The sequence below is a fragment of the Mustela putorius genome, unplaced genomic scaffold, assembly GCF_011764305.1.
Source record: "Mustela putorius furo isolate JIRA1106 unplaced genomic scaffold, ASM1176430v1.1 tig00003853_pilon_pilon_pilon, whole genome shotgun sequence".
NCBI lineage: Eukaryota > Metazoa > Chordata > Mammalia > Carnivora > Mustelidae > Mustela > Mustela putorius.
The window spans coordinates 27,285,522-27,310,502 of record NW_025422005.1 but is presented as its reverse complement, the minus strand read 5'-3'; the positions used below and the strand labels follow the sequence as shown (position 1 = coordinate 27,310,502).

Below are 24,981 nucleotides of genomic sequence, written 5' to 3'. Positions count from 1 at the left end.
AGAAATTATGAATGAAATCATGAATCTTTGATCTTGAGGGTGGGGGCCAGTGCCAGGCCCACTGCTGAAGGCCAGACTCGGGGGGTGCTGTCCATGGCAGAAATCACCTGCCCACAGCCTGCACTGCTCAGCAATAAAGATCTGTCCCTGGCTTGAGGAATGGGGGCAGCAAACCTGAAACAATCCAAGCTCTGAAAAGCCCCGTGGTTTGCCCCAGCCCGGCAGGACACCATCTCAGCTGAAAGCAGACCTGCCCATCAGTCCTCGGACCTCACGCTAGTTGCAGAGCTTGGCGTGCTTCTCTCCACTGAGCCCAGAAGGATAACTGGAGAACATCCCTAGTTGGAGCGGAGGGGTCTTCTCCCTTTCGATTTTCTTTTCTTCAAAACAAATGGTGTGTAAAACTTCCTTTCAAGCCAAGGCCTCTGACTGGAGCTCAAGATAAAGACAGGCCCAAATCCTTCATTCCACCTAGGACACCAACACGATGCACCCTCCTCACCCGAGGGTCGGCAGTCTGGTGGGAGGGGGTGCCCTTTGCACCCTCCTACTGGGGTCCTGCTCTTCGGCCAGCTGGATGTGGGTCTTATTTGGGGAACAACCTATGAAGAAGTCAGCCCCCGAGAACAGGGACATCTGGCTTGTTCTGCCCACTGCCTGGGTCACTCTGAATGATCTCCAACAGGAAAAAGCACTAAAACATGCCCACTCTGCCCTTCCTGGCTGAACAGCACAGCCATTTGGAAGAACTGGAGGGATCTGCCCCAAGACCCCACACCCTTCCGTTACTGGCTCCCAGTAGAGCAAATGAAGAGGTACAAGGCCTGAAAAGGTCACAGGGGTACAGGGGGGAGGAAATTCATTCAGGGCCAAGGAGAAACATGGGCACCAGTGGCAGGACTTACCAAAAACTGTTTTATTGCTGTGACTTCCACCAGAAGCTGTTAACACGCCCCATGACCGCCAAAGGCCAGGTGTGCATCTAGATCAGCTGGATGCCAGGGCTGGTTTCCCTGACCCACGTGAACATACTATTGCCCAGGGCTCCACCCAGCCAGAGCCGTGCTTTCTGGCAGACTGGCCACATCTCAACAAGAAGTAGCAGCGCCGCTGCCGATCATTTCTGCCCCCACCCCAACCCCCAGAATCCCACGTCTTGGGTAAGACAGGAAAATGCCACAGACACCCTTCCATAATAAAACCTGTCCAAATCCCTCCCCTCTGCCCAGGGAGCCAGGAAGGCCCCAGGCTCGGCAGTGAGCCCGGAACCCAGCACCAGGGAGGTACCAGTCCTCCACCCCGGGCCAGCCGCGTGTTTCACCCCCACTGCAGGATGACGGAAGCAAAGACCCGTGCCCAAGGAACCACAGCATCTCCAGTCTGAGCTGCAGCTGGGCCGGCTGGACACAGCGGAGTCCCAGCAGCTGAGGCCCTCATGGACTCTTCTGGAAGAGACGGTGCAGGCTCTGGGCCAGGACATCTGTCTCCTCATAGCCCTCACAACTTTGCTGCCAGCTCTCTGGCACCTGTTCCATCCCATAGTAGGCCCCAGCAATGGCCCCAGCCATGGTAGCAATGGTGTCTGTGTCCCCCCCGAGTGAGATGGAATAGATAAGAGTCCTTTGGAGGCTGTTGAAGGCAGAGGGGATCTCGGGGTCAGGCTCCATGCAGCGCAGGAAGCAGTAGATGGCAGTGGGCACAGATTCAAAGGCAGCAATGCCATTGCCTGCAGGGAAGCCAGCACATGGGGACCCCACATTCCTCCACCCTCTATGTCCCCAGCCATCTTCCCACCACTCACCCCAAGTCAATACTCTCAGTTTCAAGCTGGGCTGTGATTCAGTCCAGAGGCTCTAGACTTAGACTACCCAGGTTCAAATCCTGGCTCTCCCTCCTGCTAGCATGGGACCATGCAAGTTCCCTCATGGCTGAGATTCTGGTTTCTGAGATCTGACTCCTCAGGCAGAGAGGGAATAAAGGCAGCGACTCTCTGGACTGGTGTGGGGGTGAAACGGGCCACAGGGAGAGTGTTCCATACGGGGCCCAGAACACAGTACAGGTGCTCTCTAAACAAGTACCGGTTATCAACATCAACTGTGAAAACTAACGGCCACCTGCCACTCCGGGGGATGCTCAGCGGCTAGGCTGGTGGCGTGGCAGCCCTGGAGTTAACCCCAGCAAGGAGGCATGTGTTCCCAGCCCTGCCAAGGATGGCACAGCGCAGGCTCCACTGTCCCCACAGCTTCGGGCAAGAAATGGGACAGCAGGCGGGCCTCCCGGCTCCCATCTGTCCCTAAGCCCAGGACGAGCCGAGGATGACAGGTGTGAGGGTCTACCCACCTAGCTCGGACACCACCTCCTCTCTGGTGACAGAGTCCTGCTCTAGAAGAGCGCCGATCTTCTTCAGTCGGCTGGAGTAGGGACGTTCCTCCATGCCCAACCTGTGGGTCAGGGGTGAGATTTCAGCAGGGTGGAGATGGGAGGCAGGGGAAGAGGTGTGTGAGGGGGAGGCGGGAGGTGATCAGGCTGACACCCAGCACAGGTGTCCTGACAACAAGTAGGAGCACCCTGGGGATGAGCTGCCCGTCCCAGTCTCTGGTAACCTAAGAGCCTCAACGCAGAGTCAAGGCAAAAGGGCTCCTCCCACACTCTCCCAAAAGTCTGCAATTTAAAAAAAAAAAGGCTTCAGCCTGTGGCAATGCCGGAGGACCCCACAAGGCAGGCACACCCCCAAACGCCCTTCCAGCCTGCCTCCCTCCCACATACTCACTCCCTGGCATCTGAGAGAGACTGGGCGTCACTTTCCAGCTCTTCCATGTGGCCCAGGAGTTGTTCGAGGAAATGCTCACTCGACGACTCCCCCTGCAAAGCCAGGTGCACAGCCAGGGCCTGCAGGATGGCACCGTTGTAACCCAGGGAGGAGGCGTGTGTCAGCTGGGCTGAGAGCCGGGCAAACTAGGGCAGAGGCAGTGGGAGCAAAGACGGGCTGTCACAGAACCCGGGCTGCAGAGAGGAGGGAGGGGAGCGCCCAGCAACCGGCCCGCCCGGACTACCTTCTGCACGTCCTGGACACTGCTATAGGCCAGGGATATGCCGGCCACCCGCATGGCACCCCCGTTGCCATAGGAGCCTTTTCCGTGAAACTGGGCCCGGGCAGGCTCAAAGACGTCGCGGCACTTGGGGCTCAGGAGCTTCTTGAAGACAGTGATCACTCCAGCACCGTAACCCCGGTCGGGCTCTTTCTTGTACTCCTGAGCAAATCTAAGAGAGAGAAGGGAGACAGGATGAGGGTTGAAAAGACATGTGTCAGGGCTGGGAGGGGCGAGCTCTGGCTGGCCTGGGAAAAGAGGAAGCCTTAGGGACTGAGGCCCAAGCTCCCGGTGCAGTTGGTTCTGCCCTGGGAAGCCACGCAGTGCCAGCGTCGTGCCGAGAGCTGGGGCCCCAGCATGCACCTGCAGCATCACTCTGGCCAAGAAGTGCAGATGCTCAGCCCACCTGCTTTACCTCCCCCTCAGGTCCGCCCCCCTCACCTGTGAGCCATGTCCACCTCGTCGAAGGCCTCCTTGGCCAGCAGGGACTGCACCAGGGCCCTGGCCATGGCCGTGTCGTCTGTGTAGTACAACACTTCTGCAGGGACAGGGTGGGGGTGAGGGTGAGATCGTGCTGCAGGGCTTGAAGGTGGGGGCTCTGGCCCCCCGCTATTTTTTTTTTTTTTTAAGTACGCTCTATACCCAGTGTGGGGCTAGAACTCATGACCCTGAGACTGAGAAGCATACTCTACTGAGAAGCATACTCCCTCTTTCTCTTCTGCCCAGTTTCCTGGGCTCCAGGCCTTGGGATTCTCAGCAATTCTTTATTCCTGCTGATTTCTAAAGGCAAATCTTCTGCTCCCCTCTGACTATGACCATAGCTTTCCTGCACAACACCCAACCTCCAACCCAGCCTGTATGTGCAGCCAGACGATTCTTCCTAAAAGCAGAATATCCCTTTCCTCATCTCTCTGCTGCTCAAAATTGCTGTCTGTTGCTTTCAGGATTAGGCCAAATTCACTGCCTTGGCCTTCGAAGCCCTTCCCTGTTCTATCCCACCGCTCCCCTCCACATCCCCAGAACCAACCTTGGGAGTCTGGGACCCTCCCTCCTCAAGCCCCGCTCCTTCTTCTGGGTGCCCGGGACTACTGCTCTGGCATTTCCGACACTGCAAATGAAGACGTCCCGAGTAGTCTGGGAGCCGGCAAGGGACTGGTGGCACTTGGTTTTATTGAAGGAAGAGAAGGCTACAGAGAAGGAAGCACACGCCCTAGCAAGCCCCGACCCCACTTCCACTCCTCTCTGTGTACTGCAAGCCCCCAGCCCCACTTACTCCCCTTCACTCTTTCTTTTTCCCCCCTTCACTCTTTAGAGGGCTCCCATCCTGGCTTCACTAGGAAGAGGGGTCGACAGGCCTCCTACCCATAGCTACACTCTCCTGTTACCTCCTGACCAAGTGAGTTTCTCTTCCAGCCCACCCAGCCCAGCTTCCCAGTGAACTTGTTCTTCCTTCCTCTCCTCTCCACCTCTTCCTGCATGGTGGAGTAGCACCCATGCTCTCTTCGTTTGGTCCCTGCACTCGGCTTCCCCAGGGAGCCACTTCTCTACCCTTCTCAGCCCATATGATTGGGGCATAAGGTTCACACCACCACTAGCCTCCTCAAATAGCACACCCTACTCGTTTGTTCAGGGATGGACAGATGGCCAAGCCAGGCTGAGAAAATGTGATCTGGATTTCTGCTGGGGCTGCTGCAGACAGACTCTTCCTCTGCTGAAGCTGCTGGGGCCACTCTATGCGGAGGGTCTGCCAGAGTGAGTGAAGCCAACCTGTCAGAACAGGGATCTGAATAAGGAGGGGAGCTGGGTCTTAAGGACGTGGCTTGAGCCCCTGGATTCAGCTCCACCTGAAGCCAGACGTACCTCAGGATTTCTCACTTATGCCAGCCAACACATTCTCCTTTTGCTTAGGCCATTATGAGCTGAGTTTTCTGCTACGTGCAACCAAAAGGTTCTAAAACACCTAAAATGTTTTTCCTTCATCTTAACCTCAAAGCAAAGATGAAATTAAAAACCATCCCTCCATCCTGTCTTTGCCTCAACCACAGCTCCGATTTCTCCTCATCATACCTTCTACTCTATTTCTTTTCTCCATTTCCTCCTAAACCCACTGACACCTTACCTCCAGATTTCAACATTCTACTGAAATAGTTTTTAAAACCCAGATTTCCCTCTCCTTAACCTCTCTGTAGCATCTCACCGTGACCATCCTGAAATTCTCCCAGGTTTTGTTGCTATTCTACCCACATGCTTCAGCTCCCATCAAACCCTTTCCAAGTCTAGCTTCTTTTGCTCCTCCAGGGTTCCGAGTTTGGCCCCTTCTTCTTACTATTCTACATGCTCTCCAAGAAACATCCTCCCCTTGACATCAGAGATCTGGGTGAGGACCTGGATGCACAAGGGGAGGAGACAGGCTTTATATACAAGGGACAGCACTGCAAAGACCTGGCAAGCTGGTGTAAGAGCAGCTGAGCACAGAACACAAGGCCAAGGGTGGCCGAAGGTGAAACAGGGACTTAGGCGAGGGCCGACCAGGTAGGACATGTTAGAGAATTTGGTCTATGCTAAGAGTAAGGGAAAATCACGGCAAAGCTTCCAGCGGGGGAAGGTCCGTCTCGGCTCTTTCGAGATCACTCCCTGCTGCGTGGAGAATGGACTGGTGGTGCACAGGGTGGATCAGGCGCGATGCAGGGGAAAGACGCACAGGCTGCCGGCTTGCACGGCTGGAAGGACCGGCTGCCAGGACCGGCTTGCCAGGCCCGGCACCGGGGAACTTTCCAGGCGAGAGCGAAGCTGGGACTCGGACTCTGACGCGCTGAGTCCGAGCTGTCCGCGGCTCCTCCAGACCCGGCCCCGGCAGCTCCGGGCAGCTTCACCTCCGAGGTTTGTCCCTCCTGTCCCGAGGCCCCCGGGAACCCCGGCCAACGCGTCCCCACGTGCACCCGGCCCCGCCCACCTGTCCGCGCGCTCCCTGGCGAGCCCGGGTCCGGCTCCAGGCTCTGGACGTGACGCAGGACTGACGTCAGGGTGACGGTGTCGTGCGCCTCGTAGAAGGAGCCTACGCAGTCCCCGAGCAGCGCGCCGGCCAGGCAGCCTCGGAAGCGGGAGAGGGAGCGGGCCGCCCCAGCCCCCGCGCAGCCCGAAGCCGTCATCGCCGCCGCTGCCGCCGCCGCCATCCGCGCGGAGCAGTCGCCACTTCCGGTACGTCCGGCGCGCGCCGCTCGACCACGCCCCCCCGGCCAGCCCCATAGCGCCGCCCAGCGGCCCGGAGCCGCAGCACCTCTCCGTACCCACAGCGCCGCCCAGCGGCCCGGAGCTGCAGCTCCCAAGTCCTGCTGCACTGGCTTGGGCCAGGCCTCTGCTTTAGCCCCATTCTCCCCACTTGTAAATGGCTCACAGATGGGCGGGATGGCCATTGAAGAGTCCCCGAGGCGAGAGGAGGGCCCAAAGCCAGACCATCGGACCCTGGCAGCCCTGCCCTTAAGGCCACTGTCTCCACCCCACCCCCACCCCTGCTCCTTGTAGCCTGCTCCAAGCCCACCTTCCCGCTGCTTTCCCGGCTCTTGGCTCCCTCAGGCCTGGGTCCCCACCCCCAAGCCCTCCCACTGTGATCCTAGCCTACCCCGCTTCCCCTGGGCTTCCCCTAGGCATGAAGAGAGCAGGCAAGGGTCCAGCTGGGGCCCCGAGCTGATGAGAGCTCATGGTGCTAGAGCCCAGGGGGATGTCAGCCTGGTCCAGAGAGGGGTTCCCTGAGGAGGGAGGAGGAAAGGACTCAGATTTAGAACATAGAGCTTGAGGAATGATGTTCCCCAAGTTTGCTCCTCCATACACAGCAGAGCCAAGAGCCCTCTCACTCCCCGCCGACTGTATGCAGGGATAGCAGAAAGGCATTTGGACTGACAATTTATTAAATTCATTCTTTCCACAATTTATTAAATTCATTCTCTCCACCCCCCCTCCCTCTTCCATCTCCCCACAGACCCTTCTCTCATCCCTCAGCCCCCCAAGACTAGACCAGCTCCAGCTGGCAGGTTTTGAGCGGACTCAGGGTGCGGTTTGTGGTTCGGGTGAAGGTGTCCACCTCAGGCACAAACTTCTCTGCAGGCACAGTCAGCTTCCTGCGGGTGTCCATGCACTTGGTGTCCAGCAGCATGGAGTTGGTCTTGCAGTCGATGTCAGCCTGCAGCCGGGCCAGGTGCTTGTAGAGAGCCTCCAGAGCATCCCTGGGGAGGGGGCATGAACAGCCCATCACCCCTGCCCCACAAGGGGAGGTCAAGGCCAAACTCACTGGCCTTCAGGAAGAAAGACACCAGGGAAGCCAGCAGGCTGCAAAAGGCCCCATGGGTAGGAGGTGTCTCCCTACGCCCCCTGCCCACTCCCCAACTTACTGGGCTTGCGCCAGCTTCTGCTTCAGGGCAGCGATGGTTGCCTCTAATTGGTGAACCTCGTCAGTGAGGCCGTACTGTGCCTAGAGGCAGACGGGTGCATTGGGAGGCCCAGGTCAGTCTATGGGCTTGGATACTGCCCTCCACCAGCACCCCTGCTTCCCACTGCTGTCCAGGGATATGTGCTGGGGGGGGGGGGTGATCTGGAGGAAGCCTTAGGGGGGGCCAGTGCCCCACGGGGGTACCCTCGCACCTGGTCCCGGCAGAGTTCCACACTGGGCCTGTAAGTTCTGGACTCTAGCCGGGTATGGCATAGCTTCAGGTTCTGTAACTTTCGGCGCAGATCCTCCTCCAGGTGCCGGATGTCTTCCTGCAGCTCGGCGATCTCCTCCAAGGTCTGCAGGGACAGAGTGACTGGTCTCCACCAGCTGAGCCCCGGCTCTCGTCCCACAGGAGGAACCCCGGGGCCCAGGGACGAAACCGAGAAGGCTCACATTTTTCTCCTGCCACCTGAGCTCACTGTACAATTTCTCCATCTCCCGCAGCCGCTTCCTGAAGGCAAATTCTGTGGCCACCCTCTGGGCTTCGAGTTCATTGTTGGTCTGAAGGACAGGATAGGCAGGCCAAGGGGGGGCTGTAAACTCGGGGCCATCTGAGGAAATCGCTCAAGTTGGGGAGTGGTGTGTGTGGTGGGACACCATGTGGCCACCGGGACCGCTAGGGCCACCAGCCGGCCCTGGAAGAGCAGGGTGTGGGAGTGGTCGGTCACCTCGGCAATGGTTAGGGCCATGGCCTCCCTCAGCTCTACGGCCCCTTTCATCTCAGCCTCTGCTCGGCTCTTGTTGAACTGGCTGAAGTCGTCCCATTGCTGGAGGGTGGAGGAGCTGCGGCAGGAAACACTGGGCTCAGAAGAGTACGGGCTGTGACACGGGGAGGAGAAACTGAGTGAAACACTTCTTCTTACCCGTCTGGGACACGTGTGGGATTGACCTTCAGAGAGATGTTTGGGGACTTGAGGTTGAGAGAGAGGCAGCCTCTGTCAATGTCCAGTGTCTCCATTTTGTCCCGATGGTCAGAGCTGAGCTGCTGTCGGACTTCCTGCAGGAGGCTGGGGAGGGAACAGACTCGATCAGGGACCATTCCGCCAAGGCCCCAGGACACAGCCCCCGTGGTCCTGAAGGGACACTGAGGTCTGGGCCAGCTGGGGCAGAGCTGGAGGAGCGCCCTACAGAGAGAATGCGGACCCCTGCCTGCTTGCACACACCCCTGGGGGCACATGCATGTGTGGACTCACACATACACACTCACGAGAGGGTACCCAGGGGTGGTGACAAATGGGCTTCATCTCTCCCGCTCCCAGTCAGCTGTTGATGGCTGCCTAAAGCAGGGCGGTATGAAGTGTTCTGAGACGGCATCCAGGCGGTGGGAGCTACAGTCAGTGGTTTCCGCAATGGGCACGGCAGGGTCAGAAGGGAGCCCAAGAGCCCGCTACTCATTACCCACAATACATGTTTCATGTGGAAGACATGCAGCCTTGGGACGCCTGGGTGGCTCCGTCACTTAAGAGTCTGACTCTCAATTTTTTTCTGCTCGGGTCATGATCTCAGGGTTGTGGAATCGAGCCCCGCGTTGGGTTCTGCACTCAGCCCGGAGTCCACTTGTCTCTCTCCCTCTGTTCCTCCCCTTGGTCTCTCTCTTTCTCTCAAACACATAGATTTTAAAATCTTACAGAAAAAAGACAGACAGACAGACATGCATGCAGATTTCAAGTGCAGCTGAACATGGAGATGATAGAGCTCCCTTACCAGAGCTTCTCGAAGGCCTGGCTAATCTTCTGTTGCAAGGCCTTCTTGGTGGCATCAATGACCTCCACCTCTTTGTGCAGCTCTTCCTCCACAGGGTCCTTCACCACATCAATGTCACGCCGGCTGTCCCTCAAGGTCAGGCACTCAATTGCTACATCCAGAGGCAGGTTCTTGGCCTGCAGGTTTTGCTCTGCCGACTCTTTCATCTAGAAAAGAGAGGGCACGGGACACTCGTGTGGCCATCCCCTGGGAAGCAGCACTCATCCCCACTTTACAGAGGGGCCCGTGAGCGACTCAGTGGACATGCCACCCAACACCCCCCATCAAGGGTGTGCGGACCCTGAAGTGGGGAGTGTGGGGAGGTCCTGGCCGCAGGGTCTCCCAGCTCCCTCCTCCGGCTCCCTGCCTGGGTCAGGGCGTCAATCTCAGCATCTAAATCTGTCAGACACTTGTCCAGCATCTCCTTCCAACGGTTGACAGTATCAATCCTCTCCGCCAGTCGAGTCCTATTGTCATGTTCATCCCAAATGGTCTGGAAGAGACAGAGCCGGATAAAGAAGGTGCGGGGTTGGGGCTCTTCCTCTGCCCACCCAGTAGGGCTCTGGCCTCCAACCTGGTTGTTGGTCTCATTGCGAAGGACCCGGGCCTCCTGGCGGATCTGGTGTGAAGCATCTCGCTGCCGCTCGGCGTTGGTGGACAGCAGGTGGCTGTTGGTGTGCCAGTCCGGCAACCGGAAGCGCTGACTGGGCTTGACGCTGAGTGTGGCCATGGCGCAGGGGGTTGAGGGGTCAGAACACCCGAGGCCTGTTCCAGTCACCCACCTCAGCTGGAGAGGGAAAACAAAGCAGCAGGAGGCCACTCAGGAGATACTGTCCTAGATCAAAAAACCCCTCCAAAGTACATGCTCCTGTCCATTTTGCTCCCAGCCCGTTCCTGCAGGAAGCTGGCTTGGGAACAGCCCTGGCTTTACTTAGCTTTGTGAGAGGTGTCCACTAGGTTTCCTGCCCCCCCCACCCCCATCTATCCACAGACACAAACTCCTGGACCCTGCTGGTCCTTGAACAGGTGAAAGGGAACAGTGGAGTCCATTGAGGTGTGTGTGTGTGTTGCCAAGCCCTTAGTGGGGCTGGGGGTTGGGGCGCTTAGCAGGAAAAATAGCCCTTAATCCAGTTTCCACCCCTACTTCCAGCAACCAAGTCTTGTGGAAACGTCTTTTCTTTGTCCGCCCCAGCTTTGGGCCAGGACCGTGAGGATCTAAGAGAAGGAGCCCCGTTCTCCAGGAAGAGCACGAGCTAGTTTTGCAGGGGACATGGGTTGGCACTAGGGAGTTGGGGGGTGGGGGGTTGGCTTCCTGCCCATTTGGTCGTCCTCCCTCTGCCCTCTGTGGGGGAGCAGGGGCAGGTGTGTGAGGGTCCCCACTGGCAGGAAATGGGGTCCGTCTAGGTCCCAGCCGTCCTCTCCTCTGGTTTGAATTAATACCCCGCCGCAGGCGCCGAGAAAGGAGGAGGAAGGGGAGAAGGAGGGAGCTCGGCTTGGGCGAGGGCCCCCCACCTCCCGGCTCTTCTCTTCCTCTCACCTCCAGCCCCGCTCGCACTTCCGCTCTGCGTCCCCAGCAACTGGGTTCGGCGCCCCCGGTTGCTAGGCACCCGCGCTCCTCCCGCGCGTTCCCTCCGCCTGGTGTTTGGTTTGGCGAGCGCGCGGCGGCGCGGCGGCGGCGGCAGGGCCGGGAGGCCCAAGGGGTAGGAAGGCGGCGGGGGCCGCGGGGCTGGGGCGCCCGGTGGGGGCCCGAGGAGGAGCGCTTCGAGGTGTCGCGTTCACTCCATGTACATGTTAAACATTTGTATTTTGATAGAAGTTACGCGTCGACAAGGTTAAAAACAAATGCGTAATACGTAGGAAAAGTAACATCCCGCTCAGGCTCAGTACTCAGCAGATATCCTTCCAGAATGTGTGTGTATTTGACATGATTGAACACATCCCTTGGTCCTGTCTTGCCCAACATTTGCATCCATCTGCCTGATGGCACCGAAGGAATGAGGCTTGCGTTTGGAGGGGCCACATCCCAGGGCGAGGTAATGGGTGTTAGAAACAAAGCTCAAAATCCAGCCTTTTTTTTCTTTTTGTTTTAAGTTTTTTTTTTTTTTTTAAGATTATTTATTTGACAGAGAGAAATCACAAGTAGGCAGAGAGGCAGGCAGAGTGAGAGGAGGAAGTAGGCTCCCTGCTGAGCAGAGAGCACCATGCGGGATTCCATCCTAAGACCTTGAGATCATGACCTGAGCCGAAGGCAGAGGCTTCACCTACTGAGCCACCCAGGCACCCCTTCTTTTAAAGTTTTTTATTTTAGTTCCACTACATAAAGAGTTCTATTAGTTTAAGGTGTATAATATAGTGATTTAACAATTTATACATTACAAAATCTAACCTTTTTTTTTTTTTTTTTTTTTTTTTTTTTAATTTTAGAGAGAAGGCAGCACGATTAGGGAGGGCAAGAGGGAGAGGGAGAGAAGCATTGTAGGCACTAAGCTGGGAGCCGGGAGCAGCATGGCAGGTGGATCTCATAACTTGAAATAATGACCTGAGCCCGACTGAGCTACCCATGCTCCGCCAAACCATTTTTTTTTAAGAGGACGAGATGGAACTCAACCATGCCAGTACTTTTCGAGGCCGTGGAAGATGTTAAGATTTAATGTTCATAACTAATAGGAGAGGTAAGGCACTATCCCCGTTTTCGCAGGCAACTCAAGAGACTGGCCCTGCGGAAAGGCAGGGATGGGAACCCAGGTCCCACCTTCTCTCGGTGACGACTCCACACTGCCTCTAGTGGTGGCTCTGGAAACTGAGAGGACTGCTCTTCCCCGCAGGGGGCCTGGGCCTCTTGTGAGGACCGTGCTGTAGGAGGTGGTCTTATCCGTGAGAGAAGGGAGGAACGCGCCCAGCGTCACATAACTAAGTGCTGCCTTCTCTCTAAAATACGGGGCCCGATCCCATCAGACCACCATCAGCCAGGACCCTGGGGTCATGACCCCAGCCGAAGGCAGAGGCCTAACCCACTGAGCCACCCAGGCACCCCTGAAACATTTTATTTATTTATTTATTTATTTATTTTTAAATATTTTATTTATTTATTTGACAGAGAGAGATCATAGTAGACAAAGAGGCAGGCAGAGAGAGAGAGAGGGAAGCAGGCTCCCTGCTGAGCAGAGAGCCCGATGTGGACTCGATCCCAGGACCCTGAGATCATGACCTGAGCCGAAGGCAGCGGCTTAACCCACTGAGCCACCCAGGCGCCCCACCCCTGAAACATTTTAAAACGGAGCAGTAAATAAATATGGCAGAATGGTGGTGGCTTTGGCATGTATCTGTGGCTATGGTGGTGGGCCTGGTGTTCACCATCCATGACGTTCCTGCCCATCCTGGCCCCGGGGAAGAAGATATTAGAAGAAAACACCAGGCAGCTGATGGATTGGACCAAGAAAAACAGAGTGATGAGAACTAGTGATGCCGTGTTCTATCATTTTTGTAATAGAAACACCAAGAAACGTCTCTGTTATTGTGTTTACTACCGAAGAAGTTTAGATCATGTGTGATATGCAAAAATGCCTGGATGCCTGAGTAGTTCAGTGGGTTAAGTGCCTTCAGGGTCATGATCCCGTGGTCCTGGGATGGAGCCCCACCTTGGCCTCTCTGCTTAGTGGGGAGTCTGCTTTTCCCTCTCACTCTCCCTCTGTGCTTTCTCTGTCTCTCTCTCTCTCTCGCTGAAACAAATAAAATCTTTTAAAAATATGCAAAAGTGTGGCTGAAGAATTTCAGATCTTGACAGATACCTGGCAGCATTCCAGTGCATTCAACAACAAGGTATTTTTTGTGATGATGGATTACTATGAAAGCCCCGAGGTCTTTCAGATACACCCGTTGATGTCAGTTCCAAGTGACTGTTTCTCTGCTAAGAGGAAATTTATGTCAGATGACCTTGACCATTTGGAGGGAAGGGCTGTCACAGCTGAGCACATGGCTGGATGGGTAGCCGAGAGAGCTGAGAGAAGAGAGACCACCATCAGCCTCAGACACCCTACAGATTACCAGGACCCCTTCAAGCTGGGGATATTTTTGGCTCTTATTGGTGGACTTGTGTATTTATGGAAATGGAATAGGGAATGTATTTTTTTTTTTAAGATTTTATTTATTTATTTGTCAAGGATAGAGGGAAAAAGAGCGAGCGAGCACAGGCAGACAGAGAGGCAGGCAGAGGCAGAGGGAGAAATAGGCTCCCTGCCAAGCAAGGAGCCCGATGCGGGACTCGATCCCAGGACACTGGGATCATGACCTGAGCCGAAGGCAGCTGCTTAACCAACTGAGCCACCCAGGCGTCCCAGGAGATGTATTTTTAACAAAAACTTGTGGGCAGCTTTAGCTCTGTCTTTTGTGATCGTGGTGACATCTGGTCAAATGCGGACTTATATAAAAAGAGCCCCATATGCTCACAGGGATCCTCCAACAGGACATATGCACAGTATTCATGCAGTGGGTTACTCTGTTTGCCCCAGAAATATACATCATTTTTCTGTTTAATGTATGCATTATCCTGGGAACGGTGCTCATAGCTAAAGCAGCCACGTGTTGCTTGAACATTATACAGAGGAAGATAATGATCTTGACGGCACGGGTCTAGTTGTGGTTTCTTCAGTTGGCTGCTCTTTTGGTCTTCAGAGTTAAAGAACCTAAGTATCCATTCAGAATTCTCGTTTTTGTTTTTTTGTTTTTTTTTTTTCTCATTGGTTTTAAAGGATTCTAGAAATATAGACAGTGAAGTGAGACATTTCTTAAAATGTGAAAAAAATGTGAAGGAAAAAAGAAAACCATGAAAGAGAATGAGAACTCATAACTTTTTTTTTTTTAACGTGATTGAGATTTAGCCACAGGAGACATGGAGTGCTTTGGCAACAAGAAGCCATTTTCTCCCAAATCTGTGAAGTATGATAATATGTATCTTCTCTGTTCTTAATTTTCTCCTCCCTGTAAGTGCCCAAGATTACCTAATTTAGTGAATTCCAATGATTCAGATACTCAGAGAAGTACAACTTCTATTCAATCAGAACAATGTTTCAAAGTATTCTGTTAGTTGGTCAGCTGATCTTATTCTAATGTGAAAAACAATACCTTAATAAGGTACCCCATATCTAGCTACCGAGGATAACTATATTGCCTCTCCTGAAGGTGTATTTTGCTCGGCCAACTTTGTGTGTTGTCTTTTTATTTTTTTCTTTATGATTTTATTTATTTGTCAGAGAGAGAGAGCACACAAGCAGGGGGAGGAGCAGCAGGCAGAGGGAGAAGCAGGCTCCCCACTGAGCAAGTAGCCCAAAACAGGACTGGATCACAGGACACTGGGATCATGACCTGAGCCAAAGGCAGAGGTTTAACCCACTGAACCACCCAGGCATCCCTGTGTGTTGTCTTCTGAAGCCTAAGTATCTTTCTGTAGAATGCAATTCCAATCCCCAGAGGCAAATACAGTATGACTTAGTCCTCTTGCCCAAGAATTTCCTAATGAGGTTTGCTACTTTGTTGCTTGACCATTGCAGACATAAACTAACTGATTACCAGACTATAATCTCTCCATGATTGTTAACTTCCTTTTTTCTGGAGAGACTTCACATAAATTATCTTTTCCTGTTTTTTCTTGGAAGGGGCTAATCTCTAACAAAATAGCAGTTCCCATTTTGGTGTTGACTTGAGGTTGTTTTCTTTTTAAATCTAACAGGAAAATGGGTGTAAAGACAATTAACAGGATGAACAATTTCATTCATCCTTTCCTATTTAGTAGCATGCAAAAATATTTGTTATTTCTAATATGCAGAAATGCCAAACTGAACTTTTTTTTTTTAAATTCTATTTATTTATTTGACAGAGAGAGACCACAAGCAGGCAGAGATGCAGGTAGAAGTGGGGGAGGGGAGCAGGCTCCTCGCCAAGCAGAGAGCTCATTGCAGGGCTGGATCCCAGGACCCTGAGATCATGACCAGAGCCGAAGGCAGAGGCTTAACCCACTGAGCCACCCAGGCGCCCCTCCAAACTGAACATCTTAAAAGCTGTTCTATTTCAGCCTTTCTTCCTTCTTATTAAGTGGAAAAACAAAAGTACAAATTTGAAGACTCTTTTCCCTGTTTCTTCTTCTTCTTTTTCTTTTTTATTCTTCTTTGTTGTCTTATGTAGATAATCAAAGTTAAGTCCTAAACAGCTTACTAACCTGCCTGGTAGAGGACAGCGAAGCCTGAAGTTGAGGTTTGCTAGTGAATCAAATTTTGGTCTTCCCTCTGAAAATTGCTGTTTTAGAAATGCTGTGCTTGTGAAAATGTTTCTTTTTTTTAAACCTTAAAAATTAAAAAAAAAAGATTTTATTTATTTGACAAAGAGAGAGAGAGAGAGAGAGAGAGCGAGCACAAGCAGGGGGAGGCAGAGGGAGAGGGAGAAGCAGGCTTCCGGATGAGCAGGGATCCTGGGATCATGACCTGAACTGAAGGCAGTCGCTTAATTGTCTGAGCCACCCAGGTGCCCAGTGAAAATGTTTTTCAAGCAACAATAACTTGGTGTCACATTAAAAGTTTTGCTTTAAACTGGGACTGGATTTGGCTGTGTATAGTTTAGTAACCCTCCTCCAAAGTCTGGTGGAAGATCTTGAGTTTTTTTTTTTTTTTTTTTTTTTTAAGATTTTATTTATTTGACAGAGAGACAAAGATCACAAATAGGCAGAGAGGCAGGCAGAGAGAGAGGGGGAAGCAGGCTCCCCCCTGAGCAGAGAGTCCGATGTGGGGCTTGATCCCAGGACCGTGAGATCATGACCTGAGCCGAAGGCAGAGGCTTAACCCACAGAGCCACCCAGGTGCCCAGATCTTGAGGTTTTATATAAGAGTTGTTTGACAGCAGAGTTGGGTATCCTTATCTCAGAGTAAATTACTTTTTTTTTTTTTAATGTAAGCTTTATGCCCAATATAAGGCTTAAATCAATGTGAGGCTTGCATGCTCTACAGACTGACTCAGGTACCTCCTACCTTTTCCTACTTTATTATTATTATTATTTTTGATCTCAGAGTGAGTGGAAATACTTGACCTCTCTCACTTTAGGCATTTTTTTTCTTTGTATGTATGTTACTCCAAAGGTAACTGCTTGACTGTAGGCTTTTTTCCAGTTTATTTTCAGCTGGTCTTGTAGTTGTCTTGATTGCCAGGGAGGAGTCTTAGGTGAGGTTCATTTGTTTTGCATAGCATGGTAGCCAGAAATGGCTGCTCCTCCTGTTACATTAGCCCTGGAGGTCCTAACAATTTTTACTTCCCCACTTGGTTTTCTTTTTGTATCTTCAGAGCCCATTCTTCTTGCATAAGAAAGAAAAATCTCTCAGTTAAAATGAATGGAAAGTAGCTTGCATATTCAAAGTAAAATGCTATACTTTTATGCAGATTTTTAAAAAAAGACTTTATTTATTTATTTGACACAGAGAGAGAGATCACAAGTGGGCAGAGAGACAGGCAGAGAGAGAGGGGAAGCAGGCTCCCTGCTAAGCAGAGAGCCGATGCGGGACTCCAAAACCCTGAGATCATGACGTGAGCCGAAGGCCTAGGCTTAACCCACTGAGCCACCCAGGCACCCTTTTATGCAGATTTTTAAAATAATCAAACTAAATGGCCTTAACATAGACAGCAGTCATACTTTTGTATTAAAGGTTTAGATAGCCCCTCTTCCTAGATTTTTAAAGATACTATTCAAAGGGGTACCCCGTCTTATAATCCTTTATAATCTTAACTTTTATAATCTAAAATCTTTATGAAAGTACAAAAATAAACTAGAAAAATTCAACTCACAAAATATATAAAGATGGTTAAACAAACTTAATGTTACATTTCCATAAAATACAAAGAATATTTTGAATTATGTCTGACTGACAGTAGTTACTGAAATCCTGTCTGGGGCAGCATCAAAACTATTCCTATGGTCCCACCTGGGGTACCAAAAAAATTGTCCCCCAAACAAAAACTACTCCTATGTTCTGTTTTGGTATTGGTTTTTGCAAGATAATGTGCAAATTCTATTTAGCAAGATTAAAGGCAGTAATACTGTACATTTATAAGTTTCAAGTACTTTCAGGCTATTTCTAAATCACTTAGCAAAAAAGTTTGTTAACAGTTTTATTTCATATCTCATATTTCATATGAGAATCAGATGTCATATTAGGCTTCATAATCCTATACCTCTAAAGTGTCTGTTTTGTTTATAATTATAAACACATTTTGAATCCAAGCATTAATCTTACCAGAAAATATTTTAATAGAGACAAATATGAGAGAAGTGCTGCTGTATAAAGGCATCACAGAGATTTTAGAAACTGAAAATTGTAGAAGCAACAAAAGTGATGGAAGATAGAAAAACAATCATCTTTGTCCTACAGATAAGGCTAAAGATTTTCAGTCCTCTTTATGAGAAAAGCATCTAGCAAATATTGTACAAATGATCATAACCTTTCCTGGTATTGACAGATGAACCTAATTAATTTTCTTTTTTTTTTTTTTTAGAAAAAAATTTTTTTAAAAATTTTATTTGTCAGAGAGAGAGAGAGGAACACAAGCAGGCAGAGCAGCAGGCAGAGGCAGAGAGAGAAGCAGGCTCGCCGCTGAGCAAGGAGCCCGATGTGGGACTCAATCCCAGGACCCTGGGATCATGACCCACGCCGAAGACAGTGGCTTAACCAACTGAGCCACCCAGGTGTCCCGAACCTAACTAATTTTCTGAAAGCATCTGCAAGGTATGCAAGTCTCAGCAGCCATGAAGAATCTGTGAAATGATCAGAAACACAGAATGATCCTGACGGAAACCACGAGTTCAAGAGGTATGGCCGCCCCCTCCAAAAAAAAGCAAAACCCCACTGGGATTTTACTTGGACTGCCACTTTATTTCTGCACTTAGGTGTAGTGCTCTGAGCACCCTTTTCTATGAAGAAAGCTTCAAGCAGGTGAGCTCCAATGTAATTGATTTGTTCTGTTCTGTTCATGTCTTCCTAAACAATCAGAGGAGTAGGTTGATTGAGGTATGCTTTGATTAATTATGCTGCTTTTCTGCACTCACCTATGTTACATGATAGCCTCTTTGATTTTTCAGAGCATGGCCTCAGAGTCATTGTTATATATATTTTTTAAGATTTTATTTATTTATTTGACAGAGAGAGATCACAAGCAGGCAGAGAGGCAGGCAGAGAGAGAGGAGGAAGCAGCCTCCCCGCTGAGCAGAGAGCCCAATGCAGGGCTCAATCCCAGGACCCTGGGATCATGACCTGAGCCAAAGGCAGCGGCTTAACCCACTGAGCCACCCAGGCGCCCCTCATTGTTATATTTGTATATCATTGTATTTTCATTGTCATGTCATTATATTTTCCCCATTTAACTGTACAAACTTTGGTATAATTACTGATTTTTGGGGAATTTTTCTATACTAGTGTAGTTAGTAGGCCAAGACTGACATTAGGGTGATTCTCTTCAATTGTCAAACTTATCAACTGACACATATATTTAAAAAACCAGGGGCGCCTGGGTGGCTCAGTGGGTTAAGCCTCTGCCTTCGGCTCAGGTCATGGTCTCAGGGTCCTGGGATCGAGCCCCGAATCAGGCTCTCTGCTCAGCGGGGAGCCTGCTTCCTCCTCTCTCTGTCTGCCTCTCTGCCTACTTGTAATCTCTGTCAAATAAATAATCTTTAAAACAAAACAAAACAAAACAAACCACCACCACCCAACAGCATTTGTTAGTAAGCTGACTGATTCTGTTTAGTGTTGGTAACAAGATCACAATCTATACTGTTAGGGTTAGAGTCCGGGGACACGTAGCTGGGAGAAGACTGGGTGGGGAATACATGTGAACAGGAAGGGATGTTCTGGAAGACATCAATAGGCTTAGTGGAAATTACGAAGGGACAAGTTTTTCTTCTTTCTTTAAAGCTCTGTGCCCAATGTGGGGCTCGAACCCATGAACCTGAGGATCAAGGGTCACACCCTCTACCCACTAAGCTGGACTGCTTCCAAGTAGTGAGCTACCTTCAAGGGAGGAGAGTACATCCTCAATGGGATGATCTCGTTTAATGTCCCCAAAGCCTTACTATTATCTTCTTTTAATGGAGGAAACTGAGGCTTAGAAGCATCAAGGAACTTGTCCAGAGTGTCATGCAATCAGGGTTTGAAGCCAGGACTTCATGACCCTTTCCCCCGCACCCACTGGCTCCCTGTACCTGAACCAGAAGAGCTGTAATGATGACCACACAATACAAAGTCTGGAGCAAAGCTTTTCTTTTTATTGCAATTAGTGAAATTTACACTTTCAACTGAAGCTAAGCAACACTAAAACCATTATTTTTTTTAAATTAAGGATTAAAAACAAATACAACACAGAACCCTTCCAATATGCATAATGGCAGAAAAAAGAGGACTGGTACTGTCACAGGACATTTTAGTGACAGTTTGGCTCAGGAAGAATTATGACAATTTCTTTAACATAAAATATTACAAGTGACTGAACTGCTTAAAAAGCATCTTCAAGCTTCTCAATCTCAACCCTAAGTATTTTGTAGTAATTTCTTGGGGGAAGGTAACTTAACTGAAAGTAGAAAATTTGCTACCAAACTTTAATGACCGAAAAAAAGCACTTTTGTTTAAAAACTTTATTTGCCTTCTGCCCATCCTAATTACATATAGTCTTCACGGAATTAAAATGACAACCAAATCCAAAGCCTGACCCCCAAGTACACAGTGATAGAATTCGGCATTTGGTGTTTCTAATTACATGCGATTACATACAGGTCGTAGTTTGCTCCGACCTCCACCTTCCTCTTCATAAAACGTGGCAGTCAAGGTTCCTATCATTCAAGGTCTTATCTGGTCACACAGCGTATTACAAACTCAGACCCCACTGTTTTAATTGATGTTCCTGTGTAACCCAAACATTAACAAAGAACGGCTTATAAACATTTTGAGATTCTGCAGTCTTTATCTTACTACAGTAAATTGATCTTACTTTTGAAAAAGCCAACAAAAATATAAGGCCAGACCAGGTGTAAGACAGGATGGGGAAGGTGAGGAAGGAGGTTTGAGAGTCCGTCATTTTACCATGCTGCATGCTGAACCTTGGTTTCAGCGGAAATATTTGGCAAGAATAGGGTGGAAAAGGAGGATGGAGAAAGAGGTTACTCTGATTTTATGTAGTAATTCAGTTTTAAAACATACGGATATCAACCCCCAAAAATAGTTCACATCTGCAATACAAATAGGCACACACGGTCAAGATGGTTAGAAAGTAACATTTTAAAAGGCTATTATTTGTCCATCCGCAGGACATTTGCAGGTGGTCCCACCCTCCCCACATGTCCTCTATTTACATTTTACTTTTCAGAAAAGCCCCTTTAAAAAGAGTGCTATTTCCTCCTCCATTACTTAGGGTTTAAAAAAAAGCAGCAATTATCTAAAGTGGGAGCAGTTAGCAATGCTTTAAGGGTATGCATTTGTGTGTAATATAAATCTTCTCTTGAGTGAGTTGTCAGATTACACTGGAATGGTTATATTACAGTTTTAGTCCCCCAAACACAAAAGAAACACATTATTTTTCTATATAAATTTATGTAGTACACAGTGTTATAAACAAAGTTTACACACACACACACACACACACACACACACACACACCCACTGCTTCCCACAGCCTAGGAATGCATCCATCCATATACTAGTCCACAAGAATGATCTTTACTCACAAGATACAGTAATACTTTTATGGGTCCATAACTGAAGAGAGACATTTAAGTGACACATTACAGCAAACATTGCTTCATTAAAAGTATTCCTGATGTATCAATGTTCTTAGCTATCTCATTCAGCAAGATGGACTTTTTGTTCATTTTCTAAGCCAGAATCTACCCAACTTTTCACTTTCAGTACCTGTAATTCTCATCACCCTTTAAAACGAAGACAGATACCACTCATGTTAGTGATAAGCTGGGAAAAGCCCAACGGCCGCAACAAGGAGGTCAACATCTATTGATTAAAGTAAGTGTTGAATGCATCCATACCCTGTGTACCTAAAATGCATCCTTTTTTCTTAACAAGTGAAAAACAAACAAAAAAACAGGCTTGTCTGTTGCAAAAAAGGAATAGCTTACACAACCTGTGGTGATGTACCCTTTGTTACTTCCTAGAAACAGGAGCCCCTTCCCTCCAGAAAAATGGGTAAGTCTGTCAAAATATGAAGGTTCTCCCAATGATCTGTAAAGATAACTGGATCAGGCACCAATCACTGAATTAAAATGGAGAAAAACTTTTACAGATACATGGTGATTGGAAAGCAAGATTCAACTCTGCAAAGTGATGAATGAAATAAGTACACTTTCCTTCTTTAAAACTAAGCCTCTACTCCAAAAAGAGGTACCAAAAATCTGACAAGAAACAAAGGGATGACTATCTGGTTGTACACCACCAGCCTCTAATGCCAACATGTAGCAAAAATGCCTGAAGGCAAAGGCAAAGTTAATTTCTGATTATCTGATGGTTTTACCACACTAATTCAATACAATCGTAGCTGCTATAGCACCACTACAAGGAGTTTGGTTTTTGAAGTGACACTTTTGCCCAGGATTATTATAAAGAAAAATTCAGCCTGGGTATCTGGCAGGGGAGAAATAAACAGTATACGTTTGTAAGTGCACATCATACCAGGATAAGGCCTAAGTTTCTCTTATACCTGTTTGATAAAATGATCCATGGTTATTGAAGATACTTTCATAGAGGCAAACCAGAAATGAACCCTTTGTACAATACTCTTCTATGATTTTGAACTTCTGAAAACTCTTCCTCTGGAGAACGCAAGCACTGTCACAAAAATTATCCAATTCTTACAACTTTGTGAGGTAGGTGAGGGCAGGCATTATCACTACCGTTTTACAAGGAGAAACTAGACCTGGAGAGATGGAGGAGATTGCCTAAGGACCGAGCAAATTAGTGGCCAAGCTCTAACTAAACTCCCAAGTCTCTGGCTCATGTTTAGAGCCCTCTCTACTCTCAAAGGCAACACGTTTTCCAATAGTCTTTTCCCAGTTGTGGTCTTTTAAAAAGTTCCTGCATTCCAAAACACCTTATACTTTCTCCTTTATAGCTCAGGCTTGACTAGGAATTGCATTGAGTTAAAGTTTTTTATACAGAACTGTGCAACACACTAAGAGGCAGATGAGAGATATATCCATGTAACTGAAGCCTGAATATATCAATACGTAATGGAGGAGAAAGGAACAGTCAAGTGTTCATCCAATATAATTTTTATATATTTAAGATGTGTCAGAATAAAAATTACAAACATTTAAAAGATAAATCGGTCTGTCTGATTCATTAAAACCAGAAGCTACATTAATTTGCCTTAAGAATATGGGGATCTCTGTTACAGAAGGCTGAAATATTACTTTCAAGAATAATTTATCACTTTAATATATTTCTAATATATATCCTCTGTTCACTTTATCACTCTCTAGTTAGTAGAAAATTTTTACGGCCACAGATAATATCTGTGCCATTAACACTTTCAATCTTAATTTTTACTGAACAGTTAGGGTTTCTTTCCATCTGCAAATTAAAGTTATATTCTAACGATTCTCACTGTTATTTCTTTTTTGCTTTATCCCTCCCTTTTATTTTTGAGAGAGAGAGAGAGAGAGAGAAGATGGGTCAGGGTGGGGAGAGAAAAACTGCACAATTCATAAATGGCAAAAACATAGATTATATCACAAAACAGAATGATGGCACTCAAGCAAATTAAAGAAAGGTATGTTCAAAGGAAAAACTGGAACCCAAACATGAAAATAGTGCTTGGATCGTCTCTCAATTAAACTAGAACTTGTGTGTGATCCTCCTCCCCCAAATATCTTAAAGACTATTATTTTTAGTGGAATTCTGTATAAATGACCTTTAAATCCTTTTTCTTTTCTTCTTCTGGGCTACAAAATGAGAAAGCTCCTGGAAAACAGTCTAAGAATCTTCTTTTAGGGACAAACTATTAGAAAATTTCTCATAGTGCTTACTATTCCTGGTGTTTGAGTTAGAAAATGAGAACGTGGGACACCTGGGTGGCTCAGTTGGTTGGGCAGCTGCCTTCGGTTCGGGTCATGATCCCAGCGTCCTGGGATCGAGTCCCACATCGGGCTCCTTGCTCCGCAGGGAGCCTGCTTCTCCCTCTGACTCTGCCTGTCACTCTGTCTGCCTGTGCTCTCTCTCTCTCTGACAAAAAAAAAAAAAAAAAAAGAAAAGAAAATGAGAACGTGCACAATCGCAGGGTCATGCTCCATAATATGAGATCACTCCCTTTCTTTGAAATGGAAATATATGCAAGTTAATTACCATTGGAGATCCAACTCTACCAAAACCAAAGCTTCCTCTTGTTAAGCAACCTGGGTCCAAACTGTATGCATTAACCCGGCTGAACTATGTTAGGCAAGATTTCCCCTTCATTAGAATGTATCTGTGTTTTCCCAGATCTTTCACCAGAAACATTTTCTTTACAGGAAAGTCTACCTTGTCTGGAAAGGTCCTGCTTGAAGGGAAAAGCCACATCAGTAGCAATGTCATGACTCTATTTAAGGGTAAATATTTCATTTAGTTGCTTTGTTATAATTCAGAAGCAACTTCCAAGACTTCTCTAACTTAATGAGAAGAGATGCAGCTCTAGGTCTGGGACAACAGCAGAAAATATATTTAGGTTACAGAGAACTCTCCTCAGGTCCCTTCTGCAGGTTCAGAGCAAGTCCCTCTTCTACAACGTGGTTCGAGAACTAGGCAAATACAACACAGCTGTGAAGTATCTGAGGATCCCAGCGAAGAAGCCTTTCCCAAATCCCCTCACTACCCACCTCTCACAGTCCCACTAGTCCATTTCTTTACAAAGACCTCCTGTTCCCATAGGTTCTTAGAATAAAGATAGTCACGTCTGCAACATTGGTAGAGTTTTTCCTTGTTTGGTTCTAAAAATATTATTAAGGGGCCAAATTAAGGAATTTCACTTGTTCTTCCAATTAAAGCATGGACTAAATAAGGATGGAAAGTTTCAGGCATTAAATACCAGCGTAATCTCCTTCTCTCGTCTCTGGCCACAGCCTGTTAAACTTCAAAAATACAAATTAGAGATGTGAACACAGTTAATTTTTGGAAATAATAAAACCAAAACCAGCGAAGTTCTAATACCAACACACCCATCTGTTTTCCACTCATATAGGACTGTTCACGACAGTTCTTTTTAGGGATAGCTATTACTGCACAAGTGTTTCTTTCTTAGGAGGTGGACTAGAAATAGGAACATGTCACTAAGTACTTCACTGTGGTAATTCAGTACTGACGCCAGGTACTTTGATTTATGGAGCCAACAGTTAAAAGAGCAAAATAAGCTCCATGTGTCAGGTTCCTATGAATTTTCAGAAGGGAAAAATAAAAATAAAAATCAAGGACTACTTTTTCCACTGCAGGCTGCTTTAAAAATGTCAGGCTACAAGAATTACATGCCTGTCAACCTCGTACAATGTTGAAACATAATGAATAAAACTATTAATGTTATAAGCACAATAAATATCCTCAAGAGGTGGCATATACTTGGAACAAAAATATATCTTGACTGCTTAAACATATTTAGTAGTGACAAATTCCT

The 24,981-nt window shown here is 48.4% G+C and overlaps 2 protein-coding genes across 4 annotated transcripts; both read right to left on the bottom strand.

Moving 5' to 3' along the window:
• Nucleotides 1-901: 901 nt before the first annotated feature.
• ADPRS (ADP-ribosylserine hydrolase) lies at nt 902-6,286 on the bottom strand. The gene is made up of 6 exons (XM_004740793.3): nt 6,043-6,286; nt 3,531-3,627; nt 3,054-3,261; nt 2,771-2,955; nt 2,341-2,441; nt 902-1,726 (listed from the first exon to the last, which is right to left on the bottom strand). Exons 1-6 carry the CDS (start codon nt 6,260-6,262, stop codon nt 1,434-1,436), a joined length of 1,104 nt encoding a protein of 367 aa, XP_004740850.3. The 5' UTR covers nt 6,263-6,286; the 3' UTR covers nt 902-1,433.
• Nucleotides 6,287-6,972: 686 nt separating this feature from the next.
• On the bottom strand, nt 6,973-10,943 carry TEKT2 (tektin 2). Of its 3 annotated transcripts, none has more exons than XM_004740794.3 (10): nt 10,853-10,943; nt 9,890-10,102; nt 9,683-9,808; nt 9,277-9,482; nt 8,436-8,579; nt 8,241-8,355; nt 7,966-8,073; nt 7,725-7,868; nt 7,475-7,554; nt 6,973-7,309 (listed from the first exon to the last, which is right to left on the bottom strand). In XM_004740794.3, the coding sequence occupies exons 2-10, from the start codon at nt 10,043-10,045 to the stop codon at nt 7,096-7,098; spliced, it is 1,293 nt and encodes a 430-aa protein (XP_004740851.1). In that variant the 5' UTR covers nt 10,046-10,102; nt 10,853-10,943; the 3' UTR covers nt 6,973-7,095. The 3 variants fall into 3 exon arrangements, with proteins under 3 accessions (XP_004740851.1, XP_004740853.1, XP_004740852.1); XM_004740796.3 differs by lacking the exon at nt 10,853-10,943 and adding an exon at nt 10,756-10,840; XM_004740795.3 differs by lacking the exon at nt 10,853-10,943 and adding an exon at nt 10,696-10,720.
• Between the last annotated feature and the right edge of the window lie 14,038 nt (nt 10,944-24,981).